The following is a 23,596-nucleotide window of genomic DNA, read 5'->3' on the forward strand; positions in this document are numbered from 1 at the left end:
TACACATTTTTACAGTACTGCAGTCGTATTGGTGTAGACGAAAATACATTCAAGCTACTAAAAGCTGCAATATAAAACTGCCAACATGAAAAATCACAGTAATGTACAAAGAGACAAAACAGTGTTAATAATCTTTAATTACATAATCTCTGTACACTTATGAGAAACTTTTACATCGTCCATAGTTCGATTATTAATATATAAATACGTAAACACCATTATAGGGATCTAGCATGTTAATTTGTTTCAGTGCGATAATCTTTATGGGTCTTTCTAAAAAACCCAATGACCTTTTGTCTTGGCACTTCAAGTAAATTGAAATGTGCACAGCATGGCAGGGGGAAGTCACCTGCTGTGTTCGTGTGTACATGAATTAAAATCTCTCTACTTTCAACAGTGGAATGTACACCGGTATTCCTTCCTTTACAAGGTCCTCGCCAGTCCTGGAAGAACACAGTGTGCTTTAAAATTCTTTCCGTGTCAGTGTGGAGTCACTGTGGTCTGAACAGTAGCAGCTAGTCCTCAGCAGTTCACCCCGAGGCTTGTCCAGTGGTCAGGGACCATGAGGAAGTATTTGTCCATGGCCTCACAGAAGCGTGCGCGGTACAACTCTGGAGACACCACTGTGGGCATCTTACCTGCAGGGAGTAACACATCGTGTTACATCTGACTGTAAATCTACCTAATCATTTCAAACACACACACACACACACACACATACGTATGTGTGTGTGTGTGTGTATATAAAATGATTTACAGGTAGATTTACAGTCAGATGTAGTACAATATATACAGGCCATGCTCAGAATGACAAATCATTAACCTTTTAATAGTCTTAACAAATGTCTTGCATAGTCACTGACAGAAAATCCATTTGTTTTATATCCCTATATGTATTTTACCCATCTCAGGGTGTTTTCTAAATAACAATCCAGTACAACATGCAATTCTGACCCATCCACCACAAAGCCTACTGTTAAAATACGACTTCATATGGCAAATGTCTAAAGTATCTAGACACCCCTAATATTAAGTAAATTTAGCTACTCTGAGGTGCACGAGTTTAACTGTGCATATACAGCTTGTAACTGTGCATATACAGCACTGACAATAGAAGGAGTTGTAATACTATGGATCAGCCGCACATGAGGTCACTATGCCCACTGCTAAACATTGGCTAAAGGGGTATAAAGACTCCAACATCTAGTGTAAAGCATTCCCAGAACTCTAAATTACCCATTATGAATACCATTGATTTCAGAAGAAGTTAAGCAGGTTTTCTTCAAACTTTTGGACATATAGCATATAATAAGCAGTTTACAGAGATCTGACACAGAAGAACAGGTCTAAAACTACCTTGCCCTCCAAGTATTCCTGTGGACTTGACCACCATCTCCAGTTTTTTGTCCCACGTGAATGTCCGGATGTAATCTGAAAAAAAAATTAATAAATAAAAAAAAAACCAAACAGGTGCAATACTTCACAAACCTACATCACACAACAAATCTCTATGTGCTCTAACTGCTTACCGATGATGCCCACAACCAGCTGGTCAGTGGCGTCGTCACGGCCCACCAGCAGCGAGTAGTCGATGATGAGGTGGCTGGAGAGGAAGTAAGCATCACTGTGGATGGCAGCGCGCAGAATGGCCTTGCAGTGGGAGCGGATGTAGAGTGGGTTGTCGTGCACCAGCTTCAGTAGGTTCTCGTCCAGCAGCACCACTTCACAGCTCTCCTTACCTTGATCTGTCTTTACATTCCGGTTTCTCAGAGAGCCTTTCAAGTCGAAAACCTGCACAATCACAGAAGAGGCAGATACAACAACAACAACAACAACAACAACAACAACAACAACAACAACTTTGAATATGAGAAAACTAGAAAAGCACGATTGAAATCGGACAAGATCAGAATCAACAGATTTTTGCTCCAAACCTGCAAAAAGCAACCAGCCAATTTATAAAAAAAAAATCTTGTAGCATTATTATGCAAGACACATTGTGCTAAATAGCCAAGTGCCTTAAACTTTTAATGTAGCACTTTATCTGATTCGTGTTATTTAAATACGCAAATTGTATTCAGCACTGATGATGCTATATATACATATAATATATATATAAATATTAATCTCAAAGCTCACACAGTGTGGGCTAAATCAACGCATAAAAAAGGGAAAACATTTCCAGTACTAACAGTTAGCCAGCATTGCTATATAAATAACTGCAATATAAAGAGTTGCAAAATAAATAAATATTTATTTATTCTTGGCTCATTTAAAGTAAAGAAATATATATATTTTTATTGCAATTTATATAATATTGCTGTTATTTATATAGCAACACTGGCTAACTGTGAGTACTTGAAATTTTTCCTTTTTTTATGCATTGATTTAACACATTTAAAGTGTGAGCTTTGGATTCAAAAAACTGAGCACATGATCAGTGCATTCATAAAAAGATTTATAGGACTGTATAAATATGACTACATGACAGAGGACACAAATAAAACAATTCTGAGAAGTGTCCCAAGACTACTTGAGCACTGTTGAACCAACTGCTGTGACTATTGCAGTCACATTCCAGTTCAAAATTTAGAAAATAAGCAAACTGAATCATGAGCCTTCACAATGTACTGAACTGTTTCCCACAGAATCACAATGAAACTGATTCATTTTGAGGTCAAATCTACTCACCTAAAACAGACTAATCAGTTTAAAGTAAGTGAACCCGAAGGTGAGTATAATAAATGAAATAAAAAGGAAGGAAATATTACAAATGACTTTGTAAAACTCTTTCCAAAACTTTCTTTTGCAGTGCTATGACACATCAGTCAAAATGAAAGTAGAGAGTATATCAGAGTACAGTAATCTCCTCTACAGGCTCAGAAACACTCAGTGTCCTCACACACCTGTGCCATCTTGCGTCCATAGAAGAGATTCTCCATTACTAGCAGATCTAGCTTCTTCTCCGTGTTGTTCTGGGAGTTCTTGTAGCCAATACGGTAGACCCCCAGGATCTTAGCAAGTGCTGTAGGCCTCTGGGGAAAACAGACAGTCTGTTCTGTATTATCATGTATAGGAGTGATTCTAATGAGCTATATGTACATGCAAAGCACAGCAAGTCAGTCTACCTTCTGCTGGACTGCACCAGTGATGTAAGTGAAGTAGTTTGGGGCAAAGTCTAGGAAGGACTGCACCTCTAGCCTGGGCATCTGCTTCAGAATAAACCGATCATCTGAGGAGAAGGACAACAATGATGTCAGTTAATAAATTACAGTATGTCATAGTTATAATGCACTGAATTTGACACAACATAGCATAGCATTTTCCCTTCTACTGTTTGTACAGCAAATCTGTGATTATCCTCATATATTATACACTTTATTTTGTTATGACACTACTTGAGAGCAGTGAAGCACTGTCTGAACACAACCTGAACTAACAAAAATGAATTATGGGATATTTCAGTAAGATCATGAACTTTGTATTTTTTCATTTATTTATCAAAGACGACGCTGCACCAGGCATGCAATTTCATACCTCTATGAAGAGCTTTTATTTATGCGTTTAACCCATGTAGCGTAATGCTAACTTTTAACAGCATCTATAAGGAATTCACAATGCTATGTTAGCTTCAAGCTAATGGTGCTGTTTGTTCACTTTTCAACAGTGGGTTTAAATATTTTTTATGGCAGATGTAGACTGCTTGTAACATAATCTTAACATATTTTTGCTCCATATTTTTGTGTTTTCTCAGTAAATTCTTCAGCAAATACTTAGAGCCTAATTCTTGAAAGCCTGCAAGCTTGTTAGCATTTTGCTGTGATGCTTATAAAACTAAACTGCGTTGTTATGTAGGGTGTGTTTAGTGTTGTTTCAAGCCTTTTTCTTCTAAGATGAGTTCAGATTTCCAAATATTCAACAGTGACGCAGGGCGTATCTAACAAGAGGTGAATATGCAATACGTTGAGTGTCGCACCTATACAGCTACACGAAAAAGCTGTTTTGTTTTACCACCATTGGGGTGAAAAATTTGTAAGGTGACTGAAATGTCTGAAATAAGCAACAAAATCATTTTTGACTAAAATTAAATAGCAACTCTACCGTGTTTACTCCAGCATTTTTCGTTTCTATTTGCTGCATGTGTATTGTCCACATCACACTTCTAAACAGGTCTGCATATTCCAGACAATTCATGATGGAAACAAATAAACTGCCCAGAGTGCACAATTCACCTTCAGTGGCGTAGAAGACGGCTCCTGACTTGCCACCTCGCGCCTGCCAGTTGACGCAGTGAGAGAGTGAACGAACAAAGTCTTCCTCTGTGCTCTCCATCACCTCCTCCCGCATCTTATGGAACTCCTCTGCATAGTAGATGCGGCAGTAGAACTTAGCACTGGCGTCGGAGAACTCTGCATCAAAAACACAACAAACATAGCTCAGTCAATTTCACTGATCATATCGGATACAGACCATTATTAGTAGCACAAATGACCTTTGTTGAGCTCATACTAAGAACTAACATTTTCTTCAGGGGTCGCGTCACAGGGATACTTTGCTTAAACATGACAACATTTCTTAAACTTAACTAAAAATACTTAGAGGCAGTTATTCCCTTAATCATGTTAGCTATACAGTCCTGCATCAGTTTACTAATGAATGTTTGTTACTTGATTGAGAGATTTTTGCACATTTTTCCTCATACCACAATCACATTCAGCGTTTTTGCTGCCCCTTATCACACATCAAAGTCTCTTTATTTAAACTTGCGCAACCACCAGCTAACTTATCATGCAGTCTGAAAAGCCTACACAGTTTTTCTAGCATCCAACTTTATTTAAATTACTGTCAAATTTAATTTGGTTAATGATCATCAAGTCACATTTTTTATCATCACTGTGATATGGTTAAAGGAATGGTTTGGCAAAAAATCTTATTTACACAATTTTCCACTTACTCTAGATGTAGTGGATCAGCCAAGACGTTTGGTGTGCACATTTTGCTTCTTCAGTTTTAAACTGGAGTTACGAGGCTAACAGCTGCTAACAAACAACAGAAGCCAAAAGTCACAGAAACCTTTTCTGTAAATATATCACCAAAGCTTCTATTGACCCACATTCAGTTTCTCATTAATGTTGAGCAGAGTAGTTGATGTGGTTTAGAAAAAAGTACAGCTTACTGTGAACAACAAAAATGAACAAAACTTCATTGTATAGCTCAGGGGTATTGCTGTGGCTTCACAGCAGAATTGAATTTTTAGGTAAAAATAAAATAATCCTCTTTTGCAGTAAAATAAAGCTCTGCTGACACAGTTTCAAAAATAAAAGGTCTTAAATGCTGGAGTGAATGTAGCCTATATCTGCTAATTCACCGACCGAATGTTGGCGCACAGACTGCTGGAACACATAGCAACGACAACAATCTCGTCTAGCTCGTAGCTAACGAAAAGGCAAAAGAGAGAGATTTAAGACAAACATCGATAATTTGGAGACGAATAGACTTAATTGCATTTATAAGCACTCTGGTTTCCTGATACGATTAATCTGCAACGAGAAATAGTCAAACACTGAAAAGTCATTAAGCTGCAGGCAGTTTCTCGTTCGAATCTTCCCGTTCCACCTTAAACGGTGCAGCAGTTACATTCTGGTGTCTCATACACCATTTAAGGTGGAACAGGAAAATGTGAACAAGAAGCTAGCGAATGAGAAGCTGACTTCAGCCCCGTAAAAAGTCGAATGTTGAGACATTTTACAAGCAACCGTTTCTACATTCGTGGAAAAGTTTCCTTCCGGAGATACAAGAAAAGCAGCTATTGCTGAGCTAAAGCTTAAAGAAGAGCAAAGTAATTATCTTTTCTCTAGCCTGTAATAGGACCTTAGCACATACTGAGACATATTTACAGCCACGAACGTAAAATTGACATAAAATGTTGCGGCTCCCAAGGTGGTTTGATTTTTGTTGAAAGGACAAAATGGCTCTTCTTAATATTTGGGTTGCTGACCCTTGTACTAGCTGAACACTATGGGCAGCTATTTTAGACAGGTGTTGTGCTGAATTCTGCCTCCTATGCAGAATCCAACTAACCTTTACAAGCACCATTAATAAACATACATCCAATTTATAATCTATATCCTATTTATCATCATGTAACTTTCATTTGAACCATTATTTATAAATAGAAACAGAAAATGTAAACATAAGCTGTAGTGTCTATAAGTCTGCGTGATGTGTATGCACGTGAAGGGTGGTCAGAATTTGGCCCAACACCTGTTGTCTCAAGTGGCTGCCTGCAGTGTCCAGCTACATGGTGATGTTTTGGTCATTTCTATAGCCCACAGAAAGTAATAGGGATGTATTTATGGAAAACATTTGGCTGACTAGAGACTTCTTGTATTTGTTAGCAACATTAGCCTCATACTTTCAGCCCTAAACAAAAACAAAACTGATGTCCAAACATGTCCTGGCTGATCGACTACCTCAGGGGTAAGTGAAGTGAGATTTTTTCACACACCATTCCTTTAAGTTGACACAGCATATAACGTCATCATAATTATATTGTTAGCCACATGAGGATTTCTGGCTGAACTATTAATAATACTCACGCAGTTCAATGTGTGGGTTCCCAGTCTGCTTCTTCAGTTTGTCACCACTCTCAGGCTCCTCTGTGGGATGAAAAAAGGGTACATAATGCCAGGATTTCAGGCACTTCACACTTCATAATGATCATGTCATCTGCTTTAACAAACACAGCTCACAGATACTCCTCAGTACATTCAGTAGGTGGATCAGTACAATTTCTCAGTAAGACTGAGTGACTCACTGAGGGGGTCCAAGTCCACACTGCTGCGTCCCAGCTGAGAAGTGCTGCCCTCGCTGGCCTTGGCTGGACTATTCCTCACTCTGCTCTCTCCAGAACTACACACAACAGAGTACAGACCAGTGCACGATTAAACACACATCACACACAGCTGTGGTGTTATGAATCAGTGTGAAAAACATCTGAAAACACTCCACATAAACACTCATATGCAGACCTGATGGTCTGGGACGTGTCCTCCCCAGAAGCCTTAAGCATGGTCTTTGAAAGCTCTTCAAGGGCATTTTTATATTCTTTACAGCTGGAAGGCAAAAAAAAAAAAAAACATTAAACAATGCTCAAAGAATGGTGTCAAGAAAAGGTCTTAGACTGTGTGGGCTGAATGACACCATACCTGAGAGCAAAGGCAATGATGGAGCTGGGCTCCCTCTCACATACTGCAATAGGGACACGCTCATGCTCATACATCAGATAGTGCTTGTCTGGGTCACTAATACAAATGCAATAAGATCAGAAGTTACAACACAGTAAATAATCTCTGCCACATATGTGATACAAATGATAAACATCATGTGATACTTACAAAGGAAAGGGAATGGGGTTATAACTGTTTCCTGGCAACAAATTGGCCAGTATGGTTTTCATGGTGGTCTTCTCCTTCACTTGACTGTCGTTGGATCCCAGTAAGTGTCCATCAAACACATCTAAGGGAGGCAGAAGGCAAAAAGATCAAGATATTACGGACCATTCTATTCTGTGAATAAAGAGGGTTGCACTGTATACAGGTATGTGCATCTGTGTTTGCCTACATTTTCAAGACAGAAGTGTCCTATTGGAGAAAAACAGGGCTAACTTACAACATCGTGACAGCAAGCACACCATATTTTAGTGTGACTCAGTAATGCTACATCTTTCAATTTTATCCACAAAATCTTATGTAGTGCAGCTTTAAGTGTACTTAATTACACTGTAATTATCTGTTTATAGTTATTTTGTCTGCCTCAAGATTTGATCACACTTTTCAAATTCTGAATATTTCTATCATAACATCATTCTCAATATTTTACAGCTTTTTCTCGGTCATTAAGGAATCATTTACAGCTTGCAATTCCGGACACATCTAACATGTTTTTATAGCTTCATACTAGTTAGCTGAAAGCTATGAATAACACAATAGAATTATTTTATACACAGATCAAACTGGTTTTATCTTTTTGAAAACAATGATTACAAGTAATATTTTGAATAGGATTCCTATCTTTTTTTCCAGTTTTGTATAAATTACATTGTGTAATAAGTTTTTTTGTGTATGTATGCGTGTATGTGTGTATATGTGTGCATGTGTGAGCGTGTGTGTGTGTGTGTGGACCTTCAGGAATGCTGACTGAGTCCTGGTCAGGAAAAGAAGGTCCAGATGTGAGCAGCTCTGAGCCCTGCTCTGCTGGTGATGGAAGCTGCAGTAAGGAGGATGATCCGGAGCCTGAAGGCATCGTGCTGAGGTGTCGGTCTTCTGGCACTGTGAATAAGAGCCATCAATCAACTGCACAAGCCAATCAAAATTCAATGCTTATTTCTGTATGTGAATTATTAGCCAACTCACCTTTCTCACCATTTTGTACCACAGGTGAGGGATTGCGAGGCGAGGACTCCAGAACACTCGTCTATCAATAAAATGAACAGAACAGTTCTGGCCTACACTTTGTAAAATCCACATTTGTTTCAACATTTAATATTAGTTCAAGGTTTACCACAAGAAGCATGACTTATGCAATAAAGTAAATGCTAAATAGCAAGCCACTGAACAAATGTACTGAATCAAAACATCTCTACTCAGGAATACAAGTGTAAGCGGCACACTAAGCTGCTAACCTTGCTGTCATCACTGGTGGTCTGTCTGTGTCTGCCAGGGCTGGGTGGTACAGACAATCGCTTCCTGCCTTTCTCAAGCTGGAACAGATCCTGTAATCTGACACACGAACACATTTCATAACTATGGCTTCTTCTTTTGTTTTTGGAGAATGTGCAGTGTATCTTCTAAGGCTGCAACAGTTTGTTGTCATATTTGATGTCAATTATGAACAAATGTCGACATGTATTTTTGTAGTTGAGGTTTTTTGTTTGTTTGTTTGTTTTTTTTACCTAAAAAAACAACTTCATATATGTTCTATAATGTACATGATGCACACAGTCCATCCTACAGATTCATAGGAAGTGGCAAAATATCTTCTATTGCTCCGTTGCACCATAAAAGGAGAAACTGTTCTAGCACAGATTTTTTTTTAAAAAAGAAAGGGAGAGGAAGCAAAGAAGCCAAAATATGTAAATTAATCCATTAATTGAAAATAGTTAGGTGATAACTATAGTGAGAGGTTAATCAATTACAGTGATAATTGGTATTTGCTGCCCTACTATAATACTGTGCAAAGGTTTTAGGCACCTGAGGAAATTATATTTAAAGAGCTGTAAATACAAATTACAACAATACAATAAAGTAGTGATTTTATATCTATGTTTAACTATTTCCAAACTACTCCTTGTGGCAGCCCAGTTTTATTTGTTGTCATTATGCAAAACCTGGTTATTATTTCATTTCATATTTCATTAAAGAATTAAGATTTTTATGCACACATTTGCTAATGGAATTTAACAAAACTATGCAATGGTTGGTGGTGTAATGGTGTAAAGTCCAGAACCAATTTTTTTTCTTCTAACCAGATTAACTACATTTTTGAAAATAGGAAAATGTTAGTTACTGTATTTATAAGGGGTGGGAATCTTTAGGCACCTCACGATTCGATTACGATTCAGAGGGCTGCGATGTGATTATCGATGTATCTCGACGCATCTTTTTTTCTATACAGGATTTCTATTTTTCTACTGTCTGAGGACTCGGTAGTTTTAAAGCAAAGTATTTGTAATGATCCATAATGCATTTACGTCCAATATCTTTTATTAATAAATCAAATGGAAGTGATGTGGCAAGTGAACTAGAAGACTCTCATTCACTGCTGTTGTTTGGAGCACATGAGACGCTGCTACAACAAATCTGTGATAAAATGCGCAGTTACGGTGACATAAGATCTAGTGGTAATGGGTGTCCACGCAGCACATTACAGCTGTCCTACCTGTTTAATTCAGTTATTTTATAACTTTGGTTTTGGGCTCATTTTAGAGAGTGAGGGAGGGGGGGGTCGCTGTGTCAGTAAAATATCTTGGAGACAGGGCGTGTGCAACATAGCGCGAAAGCCCTGGTTCTTAACGACTGAGAACATAGCAATGAAGTCTCGCCGAGCAAGTAGCGAACAAAAAAAGGAGAAGATAAAGACAGACGAACATTTGGAGATGAATAGACTTATTTGCATTTATAGGCAGCGCAGTTGGTTTCCTGGTAGTGAAGTAAGAGTGAAGTAAGTCCGCTTTTTCGTTTATATTTTTAGTCTATACTAGTACATTAACACATACTGACACATACCGGACATTAAATGTTGTGGCTCCCAAGGTGGTCTGATTTTTGTTGAAAGGACAAAATGGCTCTTCTGAACATTTGGGTTGTGACTCCTGATCTAACCTAGCTTTAATGTAGAGGGAGCCGGTCAGATTTCTCACTCATCCAGTAGTGTTTTTGTTATGTGCCACCACAGACTGTCTGGGCGCTGCACTTCCGCACTTACAGGTTCCGCCTTTTGCGTTCCGTCAACATTGCGTTATAAATTTAAATTCAGAAAATCGTTTTTTGACGTTTGTGAATCGATTCAGAATCGTTCACGTCCGCATCGTGATGCATCTAAGAATCAATTTTTTCCCACACCCCTAGTATTTATGTTTATTTGTATCTATTCTAATCTATTTTAATGTTTAATAGTATTTTTAGTGGCCAAAAACACATTAACTGCTGAGAAAATGCTTTTAAAGGGCCAATATCACAAAATAATTTTCCCTTGCTTTTTTGAATGAGTTTGAGGTAGTATGTAAACACTGTTGATGTTTCAAAACCTATTGTTTACTCGCCAGTCTATACAGTCCATATATGGGAACTATCATCCAAAAACAGCCCGTTTGAAATTACTGTTCCTGTGACGTCATGAGAACCAACTTATTTACATATATCCACCTATTCAACTGACAGCAATTTAGCCCCACCCATTCACACTAAAGCTACAAACAGTGCTTCACCTCTGAGTGGTTTTTGAACGAAGCACAATGCACGACAGCCATTCAGAACAAAGCTTCTTTACGAATGTTATTCTTAAAAGGAAAAGTGACAAAAACAGCCTGCTTGATTCTTAAGAGACGAATGGATGTTGGAAAATGGTCATGTAAAAATATATAATGACTCTTTTGGCAAATCAAACCACACAAATGTCATAAGTGAACTGAAATAAAAAATAAAACAATAAAAATATAGGATATGGGCATTTAATAATTTGCTTAGGTGCCCAAGACTTTTGCACAGTACAGTGTATGCAAAGCTCATTGTGTCGATTGTGTTCAGTACTTACTTGCTGTTCCAGGATTGCAGAGTCTCACACATGCTCTGCTTCTTTACCACCACAGACTCCAAAACAGCCTGCAGCTGCTGAGGAGTGTCCACCCCGGTGGCCAGTAGACGCGCCTGCAGCTTCTCTATCCAGCTGCGCAACTCGGCCTCCTCCATCTGACCACAGAGAATCCAATTTAAACACCTTCATATACCTAGCGTGTGATGATTTTGCTAGACGGTTTGACAAACTGCCACTTTAAATCACACTATAAACAAACCTGCACGCTGTACAAGCAACAGAAATATCATTACATACTTACATCTTTCTGTGCAAACAGATCCTCCATTTTCTCCTCGCGGGTTTTGCTGAAGGTGTCCGTTTTCAGGGAGGTGAGACGGTCGTCTATAGCTGCATAAACCTGAGCCACCCTGAACAAAAGAGAACCAAAACCAATTAACCATTTAATCAGGAGAACAGCTGGAACAGGTTTAAAAAGTAATCATGTGAAGAGTCTTACTTCTGAGAGAAATCTTTGAGGTCCTGTTGCAGGCTGATCTTGCAGGGGCCTTGGTTTCTGATGAAGATTTTAGGAGGAGGCAGGCATATCTCAAACAGTCGCACTGGGATATAGCTGCAGATAAGAACAAGCAGAACTTAGGGATTGGGTAAATGTGACAGACAAAGTGCATGTAGACAGATAGCTAGAGAGTTGTGTAAACAGACAGACAGAACAAAGATAAAAGTAATTGATTTGGAATCATCCCATGACTTCATCTTAGCCATTGTTGGTCATACACTGTAGAAGTGAATAGAGCATTTACTGAAAAACAGGCTATACATTATTTTGTTTGTATACACTGTAAAGCACTTTGAACTGGGGATGTGCAGGAGTACTCGAGTACATGGTTATCTGTTCTAGGTGCCAATTTTTAAATTTTTAAATAGTTATGTTGCATCACAGGAAGTCAGGGAGAAAATACACAGGCTTACAATTCAGACAGGGCTGTAAAGTGTGTTGCTTGTATTTAAGATGTGCAAATATATTAAACTTTGCTACTATGAAAGTGCCTTAATGTAAACGCAATGACAAGGACACACTACTAAGCATGTGAAGTTATTATTATTATTAGGGTTCAAGCATGCAATGCATTGAACCCTATTGTAATTGTCAAGATTTTTCTTCCTATTCCTTTTCTTCCCTGAAACGGAACGCACAGCCCAAACCGTAAGTCCTAGAGACTTGAAACTTGGTCAACAGGTAGTAGTCCCTCCTGCTACTGAGGCGCAAGGAATCAGCCCAGTCGGCCACAAGGGGGCGCTATAGCGTAGGTCAATGCGTTTGGGTCTATAACTCCTAAACCAGATTTTTGCCAGACAAGCCATAATTTTTTCCAAGTTCCTTGGGTCCAAACAAACAACTTTGCCATTTTGACCATTTAGCTCCGCCCACTTAGATTTTGAGCTAATTTGCATAATATGCGAAACCTACTTTTGCGAACTAGTCCTGCAATTTTTGCCCGATCCTCATGTTTTTGGTGTCAAAAAATTCAGAAGAGCCTGAACCTCAATAATTATCAAAAACATTTTGACTTTTATAAACAACATGGCTGTCATATGCAAATGAACCCTTCTGGATAAATTCAAAATAATTCATAATTAATTAAAAATTCTGTAACTCCACAACCCTTCAGCCAAAAAATTTCGAACTCGACAGACACATTTGGGAGAAGATTCTGAGGTAGCCATTCGATTTTTGTGCGCATATGTCATTAGGGGGCGGAGTTAATGCTACATGGCTGTTTCTCAGCATCCGTACATCCGATCAGGCTGAAACTTTGTAAATACCATCTGTTGGCCAGACTATAAGTGAGTCCTTAAGGACAATTTGATTAATTAAAGTACATGGTCGCCATCGGCCAATCAGCATTTAGCAGGCTTTTGACAGGCTTAACATTGACCAATCATCATGAAACTTGAATGATCTCTACATATAGCCACTTTCTAACAATCAATAAAGTTTGAAAAAAATTGACCACTGGGGGGTGCTATTCATAAAAAATAACATACTTAAAAAATAACATATTTACATATTATTACTATTTTATTACAAGTTTGCCCAAACATCCTTGTGTGTCATATGTAGTACGTTATTCCAAACAATTTTGCATATGCATATTTCTTACAAAAGTGCATAGCTTTTTTGTAATTCGTAACTGTTTAAAAAGCCTACTTTTCGAACTTGTCCCTGGATTTTGATCCAATCTTTTCGAACTTGGTTTGGAAAAATTCTTTGGCATGTGTAGGTAAATAATTAGCAAAAACATTTTGACTTTTCTACTCAGGGTCGTGTGGATCAATCAATTAATTACTGCGACCATGGCACTGTTAGCTTGATTAGCTATAACTCAACAGTCATTGGTCGCATCATGTCCAAACTTTAACAACTTTTACATATTTGGACTGTAATGGTGTCTGCCAATTTTGGTCCAGATTGGCCTTTAGGGGGCACTTTAGCACTCAAAAACACTTAAAAAAAATCAATTAAAATGCTATTACAATGTTATTACAAGGTTGACAGATAAACAAATGGTGCCATATGACTCAGGTCACTCACATGAACAACTTTCCAAGTACATGTTCTGTCACAAATTGTACTGTTTGTCTTGTATTTTGGCTTATTCATTCGAAGACTACATTCTACGAAGGCTTATTATACAAAGGTCAAAAGGTCAATCTGACCAAAACTTGGTAAACATCTTTGGATATGGTCCCTGATCAAGAATCATGCCATATTGTGGCCTTTTCACTAATTCTGACCCACTTTCACTGAGCTCATACTTTACTTTAGTCCTATGTTTCTATTTTTCATCTTTTTCAACTTTACTCATATTTTTGCCTGTAACTTTTGATCAGAGTGAGATAGAGACAAAATTCTTTTCTTGCGAACTAGTCTCAGGATGTTTTGCCAATTATCATCAAATTAGTATCTTAAGATTCAGAAGACACTGATCCTCAAGAATTATCAAAAACATTTTGACTGTTCCACTCAGTGTATTGAGCATCAACCAATTAATTACTGCAAACATGGCATTGCTAGCTTGATTTGCTATAACTCATCAGTCATTGGTCAGATCATCTCAACTTTACGGATATGTACATATTTAGCCTTGAATGGTGTATGGCAATTTTGGTCCAGATTGGCCTTTAGGGGGCTCTTCAGCACTCCAAAAAACTTAAAAATTAATTAAAATGCTATTACAATGTTATTACAAGGTCGACATATAAGCGATTGGTGCCGTGTGACTCAGTTCACTCACATGAGCAACTTTCTAATTACATGTTATGTCAAAAATTGCACTGCTTGTCTTTTATTTTGGCTTATTCATTCAAAGATTTCACTATACAAAGGCTTATTATACAAAGGTCAAAAGGTCATTCTGACCAAAACTTAGTCAACGTCTTTGGATATGGTCCCTGATCAAGAATGATATCATACTGTGGCCTTTTCACTAATTCTGACCCACTTTCACTGAGCTCCTCACACCAATAGGGTCTCTTATGAGTGAATTGGGCCTCATAATGGCCTACATCAAATCAATGACTTAAATATAGAATCAATCCACTGTGCAAGTGCAACTTCTTGGATGTTCTACAAACCAGTGTAGATCAGTAAATATGAATGCAAACCTATAATGTGTTAAACACCACTGCTTCTTGTTTAAGGCAACTGAAGGCCTTTTGATGAACTGACTTCCTATCAGTTCTATTCACTCTGCCTATGAATAAGACCCACAGCTTGAGGCCTTTTTAGGTCTAATGGGCCAAACGAAAGGCTTGAGGCCTTTTTAGGCCTAATGGGCTAAACTTGCAGAAGGGCCCATGCTGCTGTTGCATGCTTGAACCCGCTCATTGCCGCTTGCGGCTATATTTATTATTATTATTATTATTATTATTATTATTATTATTATTAAATGATGGGTATTTGAATTGAAGAAACATGAACAAATCAAACACATAAAAAGTACTGGATTGAACATGTTCACCTGAAGGAGGCCACCATCTGGTTGTAGGAGAAGTACTGGTGGTAGTCTTTGTGAATGGAGTGGCCACAGGGCTCAGCATTGGCACGGCGAGTGTACTGGTGGCCATAAAAACGCAGCTCAAGATACTTGGCGAAGGACATGGACCACGAGTCATTGGACAAGGGGACCACTGGTGTCACCTGCCATCACAAAGGGATGAACCACTGTAAGATACAAAACTGAATGGAACTCCTGCAGAAATGTCTTGGTTGTGTATATCTGAACTGTGGCTGTGGCATTAAAATAATAGTTTGGCAAAAACAAATGTACTTAATTTTCCCTTTAAGGCAAATAATAATGTAAATAAAATGTAAATAAAAGATTTTCAGCATAACTAAAACACTATTCACAGTTCACATCCTAAAAAGGCCTAAATTGTGTCCATGCCTTTGTTTGTGTTATACACAGAGCCTATTTGAGTGTATCTGAAATTACCTTACAAGTCAGCATGGTTTGAGGTAAGCGTGTGCATGACAGTAACTGATGAGGTATAAACTTTCATTAGTTAGCTACTTTTTGTATCTCTATTACAAAAATAAAGGGACAAACTCCAGATAGTAAAACATGTCTTGGCTAAACAAGTACATCAGTAAGGGAAGAACTGTAAATCTGCTATTTTAAAAAAAAATGAACAGTGCATGGGTTAATGAGCTTTGGAAAAAAAAACAAAAACAAAAAAAACAGGTTTTTCACTTTCACTTAGCCCACACGTATTCAATCTGCAAAGACGTGTTATGTCTAAATGTTGCTAAATTTTGCATTACTTCCAGCTCTCCAATATAATTCTGCTTTCAAACTCTTCGCATCTACTGTGGAAACTGAGATAAATAAAGTGATTCCAATGCTGTCCGATGAGTTTAGCTACACAGTGAAGTCTAGTCAATTTGACAATACGCCGTAAGCCATTCTTTCTTCTAGACCATATCAACAAGTCAGAGCAAACTTAACAAAGAGTTAGACAAGGTTTCAGCAGATTGAGAGAAGTTTGGTTTCATGGAACATTTGGTTTCGTAAAAGAAGCTAAATTTGAACACCAAATATATCTTGGCCAATTTACTATATCTAGTGTATAAGTATGATTTTTTGGTGTTTTTTAAAATGGAAACATATAATGTGGGATTTGGCTGTCACTTTTGCAATCATGTCACCTGTTTGCAGATTCGGCACCAGGAATAATTGAGGATAGTGTGCTGGTATCCAGGTACAGGGGAATCAAGTTCTTTCAGAACGATCTGTACACAGCCGTTTCCATGCACAAAACGCCGGATATGGTGGACCATGGGAGTCTCACAATACATGCTGGGACACTGATAAGAGGGCCTGCATCAAACACAACATCCAACATTCAGAATCCCAGAAACACAAATGCTACGTAATTAGAAAGTGGCTTTTTTTTTATTACCTGAAACAGTATCTTTCCAGAAATATGCCGAGCGTCAAGTCATTCTTTCCATAAAATTCCATTGTCACAATCCTAAATGTAGACAGCAGATAGACCAAAGATGTAAAGATAAACACAATAAGATAGTATATACAGATATACTAGTGCAAAACGAAATGATATATAATGCAAGACGAAAAATATCTCAGTCTTAGTCTTAAGGAGGGACCTATGCATCTGACTGCCTGTGGGAAGAAGCTGTTTCTTAATCTGTTAGTGTATGCTTTGATTGATCTGAATCTCTTTCCTGAGGGCAGGAGGGAAAACGAGTTATATCCAGGGTGAGCAGGGTCCTTTGAAATACCGCTGGTTTTCTTTTGGAGTCAGCCAGTGTAAATGTCTCTGGTGGGGTAGTGTGATAACATTATTTCTTTCAGACTTGTGCTCAGAATGACATTAAATATGAAATACAGAAAAACAACGTGCTTACCAAGGACTGACACAGTGGTTTGGAGCATTGTGAGACTGTGTAGAGGCGCTGCTGAACAGCACGCAGAGTCGTTGATGATTTTTTGGATTCAAGCAGTCCAGCTGTGTTGGAGTAAAACAGAAATACCTCTCAACATCTCTTGACACAACAACAATTCTTAGAAAGTATTGAAGACTTATGGCTCAATTCTGCTTTTATGTCCAGATCTTTCTCCCTTGTTGGTTCACATTTGAGTTTTTAAGTGACCCATTCCTGAAAAATCTTGGATACTTGCTCTGAAAGTATCCACAAGCACACATTTGATCAAGTTAGCCACTGCTGGCCTTCTGCAGATACTGAGGATATAATACATTTATCTGATCTGGGACCACTTTCGAAAGAGTCTCAAATCTCATGTGAAAAGATGAGGATTTTGGGTTCAGTGAATAGTCAAATCTGTGTCTAATTTTGTCAAAAAATAAACACATTTTTACAACTTTACCCCTGCACTGTGAACATAAGCATTTTTTGAACTGGATTAGTTTTCCCCAGGGAGCTGCTGTACTTCAACTGATTACCAAAAGTATCTATTATTTTAATGCAGTATGAATCAGCAAAAGCCATAGATTTAAAGTTTTAAATTCTGGAATGAATGATGTTCTGTAATTCACCAAATCCAAAGCATCATCAGCAACAGTAGCCCTCATGGTAACGTAAGAACAAAACCCACTAGAAGAAAGGAGCATGCACTGTGTTGGTACTGTGTGTAGCTAGTAATGCTGATGTGAACATTATGAACAGGAATCTCTAAGCCTCTCATAATTTGACTGTTAATTCAGGGCTCCAAATTTGATTACAAAAATATATTTATTTATGCATCTTGATTTTATATTACTACAGCCTTAATTTGTTTCCACCTCCTTCCCCCAATAATGTTCATGTTAGCTCAACTGAATTTAAATATAGTCTGTACAAATAATAAAATAAACAGCAAAACAAAAGTTCTGTACTGCGGACAGTTTTCAATTAAAATGAACAAATAATCAAGCAAATTTTGTGCAACCTCTAAGTGTTCGCCCTATTACTGGGAATCGCAAGTTCGATCGCCAGCGATGCCACAGCCATCTGCGGCCCCGAGCCCAAGAGAACACAACTGGTCTCGCTCTTTCCATGTTGGGAAGTTTATCTGTGGTATTTTAGGGATATTACATATTCGTATCAGTCAGCCAAGGAAATCTCTTACGAACCCACTCTGGAAATACTAGTAGCAGTTACAGTAGTACTTTTCATGCACTATATATTCAGAAAAAAGTTTAGGTTTATATACGGGGAAGTGGGAACTACTCACCTTGGTAGCCCAAGCCATTTCATTCTGTCCCAGCCCTTTCTCCTCCTCACTGTCTGCCTTCACAGGTGCCTTTGTCGGTGGGGGACTGGCAAAGGGGTCAGTATCACGCTGCCGGATGCGTCCTCCTTGGGCACGGTAGTCAGCAAGCATGCAGGCCAGTTCCTGACTGCTGCTCAGCTGCTCCACGATGCGCGTTGTAGTTAGCTTATGAGAAGGCAGCACTTGTGCAGGACGCTGTGGGGGTCCTGTCCCGTTGCTCAGAGAACAGGCAGGAGGCGCCAAGTCTTTGAGCAGGAGCTTCTTGCGGCGGCCGTCCAGCTCCTTGAAGTCTTTGTTGAGGAGCGGCGACAGGTAGACCTGCTCTGGGAAGTAGTCACGGCTAGGGCAGCGCAGGCCAGCCGGCATCAGCAGAAAGGGCTCACGGAAAGTGATGAAGGGTGAGATGCACAGGATAATGTCCTTCAGCTCCTGTTTGAAGCAGGCTGAGATAGACTTGAGGCGATCGTCTGCTGAGGTCACTTGCTCAGCCACAAAGAGGCCAGTGTCGTCCTGCAGCGGATCCCTGAAGAGTCGTGCTGGAGGGACCGATGATTCAGAACCAGCGCTGTCCCCTAGCACCATGGTACCCTCTTCCTGTCCATTTTCTTCTGCATCCAACGGTTCTTTCACCTCCTCTTCTGCAATCTCTTCCAAGTCTGAGATGAGGTAAGGAGGAGATACAGGTGGTCGTTGGCTCACAGGACAGGACACTGGGGTGGACGTCTTTACCTCCTCAGCTTCTCCTCCGAGCAAAGACGTGGAAGAGTTGTTTCTACTCACCTTAGGGCTTTCTCCATCTTTCGCTGAGGATTCAGAGACAGATGGCTGCCTACTGTGGCCTTTTATGACATCCTGGAGGCCTGGCTCAAAGTCAATTTCTGAAGGGAGCTCTACGTGATTCTCCTCTACTCCAGCTCCATTCCCCTGGCTCTCCCTCTCAGCCTCCTTCTCTTCTTCTCCAGCAGTGCTCTCCAGCAGGCAGGGGAATGATGCGCTCTTAGACAGGCTTGGAGGCATGGCAAACTCATCCATAAGGAAGGAGATTTCCAGTTGCGAGTGGTAAGCTACACAGATCATCATTGTAATGATCTCCTTTACTCGGGCTAGCTCGTACTCAGAGGCACCACGGAGCTTGATGGTGCAGCCTAGCTGGGGAGGACAGCCCTCAAAGAACATCAGGGTCTTGATCTCATCTGGCAGAAAATCAGTAAGAAAGCAATAGCAGTTTTATTTTAAAGCGATAGCTTTAAGAGACCTAAAATATAGTCAATCAGCCAAGTCTTGCACTGGAGCAGGAGGTTATGGTGGCTAACAGTAATAGTATGTCACATGGCTATATACAATACTTAATACAGAATTGTGACACAGACACAATACTTTAGTTGGGTACATCAAAGTAGTGTCACATAAAAAAATAAATAAATAAATAATAATAAAAAATTATAATTTTCATACGTTTCACATTCAACAGTGCACTAAATCTAATTAAACAGGACTAAATATGCCCTCTTTGTAACAAAACACGCATTTAGTCAGTGTTCTTCATGTACTGACCATATCCACGATATGCTCAGAAAAGCTAATTATTATGATGATAAATTTTATTATGATAATGATAAAATATTGTGACATTACCCATCTTTAGTTAGCAGTATCTCAGACAGTGTCAGAAACCACATATGTCTACACCAGGGGTGTCCACAAAGGGCTGGTGTGGCTGCAAGTTTTCCTTCCAAATGAGCTAGAGCACACCTGATTCTACTTGTTTAATCAGTTGCTCAGGCTTCAAACAACTGATCGTGTGCAGCCCCGCTTTGTTGGAATAAAAACCTGCAGCCAGACTGGCCCTTTGCGGATAAGACTGGACACCCCTGGTCTACACTATATGGCCAAAGGTTTGTGGACATCTGCTCATCCAATGTTTCTTCCAATATCAAGAGTATTAAAAAAAAAAAAACGAGTGTGTTTCTCCTTTGCTGCAGAGGCTTTACACTAAATGTTGGAACACTGCTGTGAAGATTTGATTGCATTCAACAGCGGGCGCATTAATGAGATCAGGTATTGATGTTGGATGATAAGTTTTGGGCTACAAACGCCACTCCAACTCATGGTTGGTTGGTGCTCTAACACCCTAGAGAACAGTTACACTGCTCCATAGCCCTATGCTCCACAGCCCTATGCTCTAGCCAACACTTGGCATTGGACATGTGACTTCAGGCTCATGTGCGGCTGCTCCAGAGCATCCTGTTCTATTGTTAACGCTTTTCTATGGAGACTATAGAAGCGCATTTGTATTCCTGTGTCCGCAATGGGTGCACCTTAATGCAGCTGAATTCACTAATAAGAAGAGGTTTCCACAAACTTTTGGACATATAGTCTAAGATTACCTACCAGCATGTTTTGAGGAAAAGATGTGATGATTTAGGTGCAGTTTGCATGAAGCTAACTGGCGTGGCATAAGCTTCCGTTACTTGTTAAGCACACAAGTCTTGTAAATACTTTCTTGTAACTACCTTTCATGATTTTTTATGGCTGATTCTCATTTCTTTACAACCAGATTGGCAAAGGGCAGATGCTTTATGGCCGATTTTTATTAGCCTAAACCTGAAGCTCACACTGCGTGAATTAAATGAACACATGAAACACATTAGTACATTTTCAGTATTTTCTACTAGTTAAAGTCACACTGTAAGAAAATATTATTTGCTATTCAAAATGTACAAACAAGAATTTTAAATTCATACATGAAAGGTCAGTAAATTTTAAATAACATGAATCAGTGTTTCCTCTACAGCCTTTGATATTACCAATGTTGTGCAAATGTGGCAGTCAAATTGTGGTGACATGATTCTTTAGAAATATAAGTATAAGAACAGTTCAGTTATAAGACGTATATATAAGACTAGTATAAGAATAGTTCAAAACTAAAAACTGTTTGAATTGTCAAGATAAAATAGATCTGCTCTTAAATTTTAGGCTTTGAAGAATGCTATAAGAAGTTGAACGCTGATGCATGCAAACATCCAGAACGAGGAAGCACTCTCTCATAAATACATGGTGAACGCTGATACACCATGCTTGAGTTTCACATCTTCAGCAACACCATATTTCAATAAAACCACCCAAACTAATATTACAGAAGATTTCAAGAAAATGTATTTCTTCAAACATCTAGAAATTCAAAGAGAATGTCTGCTGTGACAGACTGTAGAAGACTAGAGGTATTCAGATGCTGCCCCTCTGACTCGAACCAGCTCACCTTTGCCACACACCGCCATATCACACTGCTGTATCAGTGAGTGGATTTGCACCAGACTGAATGACCCGAATATAGTGCATCTTCACTTTTGATAACAGATTAAGAATTTCATTTAGGCCAAAAATTGAGTGCCTTCCACATAAAAACTGAACGCTAGCAAGCCTGTCAGTTACATCCTGATGTCTGTATTTCATCCATTTAGGCCAAATTCGTAAGCCTCCCAGTACATTTAATGACAGGTGAAATGCTGGGCTCAAAATAAGCAATACTGAACATAAGAGGCAACTAGTCAATGAGCACAAGTCATAAATAATTATGCTACAATATTTTGGTGTAAGGGCAGCTAATTCATTGTTTACATCTTAAATTAGCAAAACAGATTGGCCAAAGTAAAAGTAATGAACTGCCAACTGTGTGTTCAGAGCAAAAATCCTTCACTTTCAATACTAGGAGATTTCCATCATGCATATTGGCTGATTTACTACATCACCTTAGCAACAGTTTTCAATTAAAAATAACCACGCAAATAAAAGCATGATAATATCTGAAAGGAGTACAACACGATGATAGAATATGAAATATTTCAAAAAGGCCCACTGTAGCTCTAACCACACCAAACCAAAAATGTACTCAACATACAGATACAGAGTGGAAGAAAAGCAAACACTCACTGTTGGGAAGCTGGAAGGAATGAAGGTAGAATTTGTGGCAGGTCCCCAAGCGAGGTTTGGTCAACAGCTGGTCCATAGACATGACTAAATCACCCTGAGTCATTCGACTCACTCGGTCCAGCACTTGCTACAAAGACAAGAAAAAGAAGTTTACACACCACTGTAATGCTTCTGAGTCCAAAGCTTTGACTGTTCGAATGCACAACAAGGACAGCACACCACACAGACAGAACGTGATTTCAGTGAGTCTAAACAAAGCAGTGTGTACAGGCTTAGTGTCACAGCCATGGAAGGTGCACTAACAGGTTTGACATTGATGACCAGGGTGATTCCGTGCTCCAGCAGCATGTCCTGAGCAATGCGCGACACCGTCTTCTCCACCAGCACCAGGTTGGGTCGTACGTCAGCAATCCGCTGCACGTAGTTCTTCAGAAACTCTCTTTCCTAAAGAGAACATTCAATCATTTTACTTGATTCATTAATTTTGGCAGTCACATAATTTTAAAAGATAGGGCTGTAGATTCACTTAGTCAATCTGTGATTCTATGTCAAATACATCGTGATGTATTATACAGAGTTATGAGGCTACGGTGTGATGTAAAAGCATTCATGTTGCTTTTAGTTCACTTACATGGTCACCAAATAAGTGAACGCAATGGACGATTTTCAAGCCATCATTCACTAACTCTCAGCCATCTATCTAACAATTGCTAAACAGTGCTGTCAGCTAAGAGAGAGGCCCTAGTTAGCATTATCTTAGCTTACATGGTAACAGCTCTGTTCACCACAGAACAGACTGGATTCAGGCTAACTAAAGCAACAACAAAAGATCCAGTCATAACGATTCAAATCTGGGGGAGTGAATCTGAGCAACCGGCACTGAAGGGATAGAAAGGCAAAATGAAAGTGATTACCTTCATACCCCCCAAATCCTATACAGAGTTAAGCTCTCTCTAGTGTCATTATTCATTTGAGCTAATATATCCAGTAGGGGTGCGGGAAAAACTCGATTCTTAGATGCATCGCGATGCGGACGTGAACGATTCTGAATC

General features: G+C 39.1%; 1 protein-coding gene across 14 annotated transcripts in view; it reads right to left on the reverse strand.

Annotated features, from left to right (window-relative positions):
• Positions 1–119: 119 nt before the first annotated feature.
• The window catches only part of pikfyve (phosphoinositide kinase, FYVE finger containing), a 47,657-nt gene continuing 24,180 nt past the window's right edge, over positions 120–23,596 (reverse strand). For all 14 annotated transcript variants that reach the window (XM_036578042.1, XM_036578115.1, XM_036577920.1 and 11 more), the window contains 24 exons: positions 22,848–22,988; positions 22,545–22,671; positions 18,576–19,807; positions 17,249–17,349; positions 16,780–16,851; positions 16,526–16,697; positions 15,339–15,517; positions 11,813–11,926; positions 11,615–11,723; positions 11,314–11,468; positions 8,684–8,780; positions 8,415–8,475; positions 8,184–8,330; positions 7,398–7,518; positions 7,209–7,304; positions 7,032–7,115; positions 6,818–6,912; positions 6,600–6,659; positions 4,233–4,409; positions 3,129–3,232; positions 2,907–3,035; positions 1,530–1,791; positions 1,357–1,431; positions 120–638 (listed from right to left, as the gene is read on the reverse strand). In XM_036578042.1, coding sequence (XP_036433935.1) covers positions 523–638; positions 1,357–1,431; positions 1,530–1,791; positions 2,907–3,035; positions 3,129–3,232; positions 4,233–4,409; positions 6,600–6,659; positions 6,818–6,912; positions 7,032–7,115; positions 7,209–7,304; positions 7,398–7,518; positions 8,184–8,330; positions 8,415–8,475; positions 8,684–8,780; positions 11,314–11,468; positions 11,615–11,723; positions 11,813–11,926; positions 15,339–15,517; positions 16,526–16,697; positions 16,780–16,851; positions 17,249–17,349; positions 18,576–19,807; positions 22,545–22,671; positions 22,848–22,988 — 4,026 coding nt within the window. In that variant the 3' untranslated portion in view covers positions 120–522. The remainder of the gene's footprint in view (positions 639–1,356; positions 1,432–1,529; positions 1,792–2,906; positions 3,036–3,128; positions 3,233–4,232; positions 4,410–6,599; positions 6,660–6,817; positions 6,913–7,031; positions 7,116–7,208; positions 7,305–7,397; positions 7,519–8,183; positions 8,331–8,414; positions 8,476–8,683; positions 8,781–11,313; positions 11,469–11,614; positions 11,724–11,812; positions 11,927–15,338; positions 15,518–16,525; positions 16,698–16,779; positions 16,852–17,248; positions 17,350–18,575; positions 19,808–22,544; positions 22,672–22,847; positions 22,989–23,596) is intronic.

Source organism: Colossoma macropomum, unplaced genomic scaffold (genome assembly GCF_904425465.1).
Source record: "Colossoma macropomum unplaced genomic scaffold, Colossoma_macropomum, whole genome shotgun sequence".
Classification (NCBI taxonomy): Eukaryota; Metazoa; Chordata; class Actinopteri; order Characiformes; family Serrasalmidae; genus Colossoma; species Colossoma macropomum.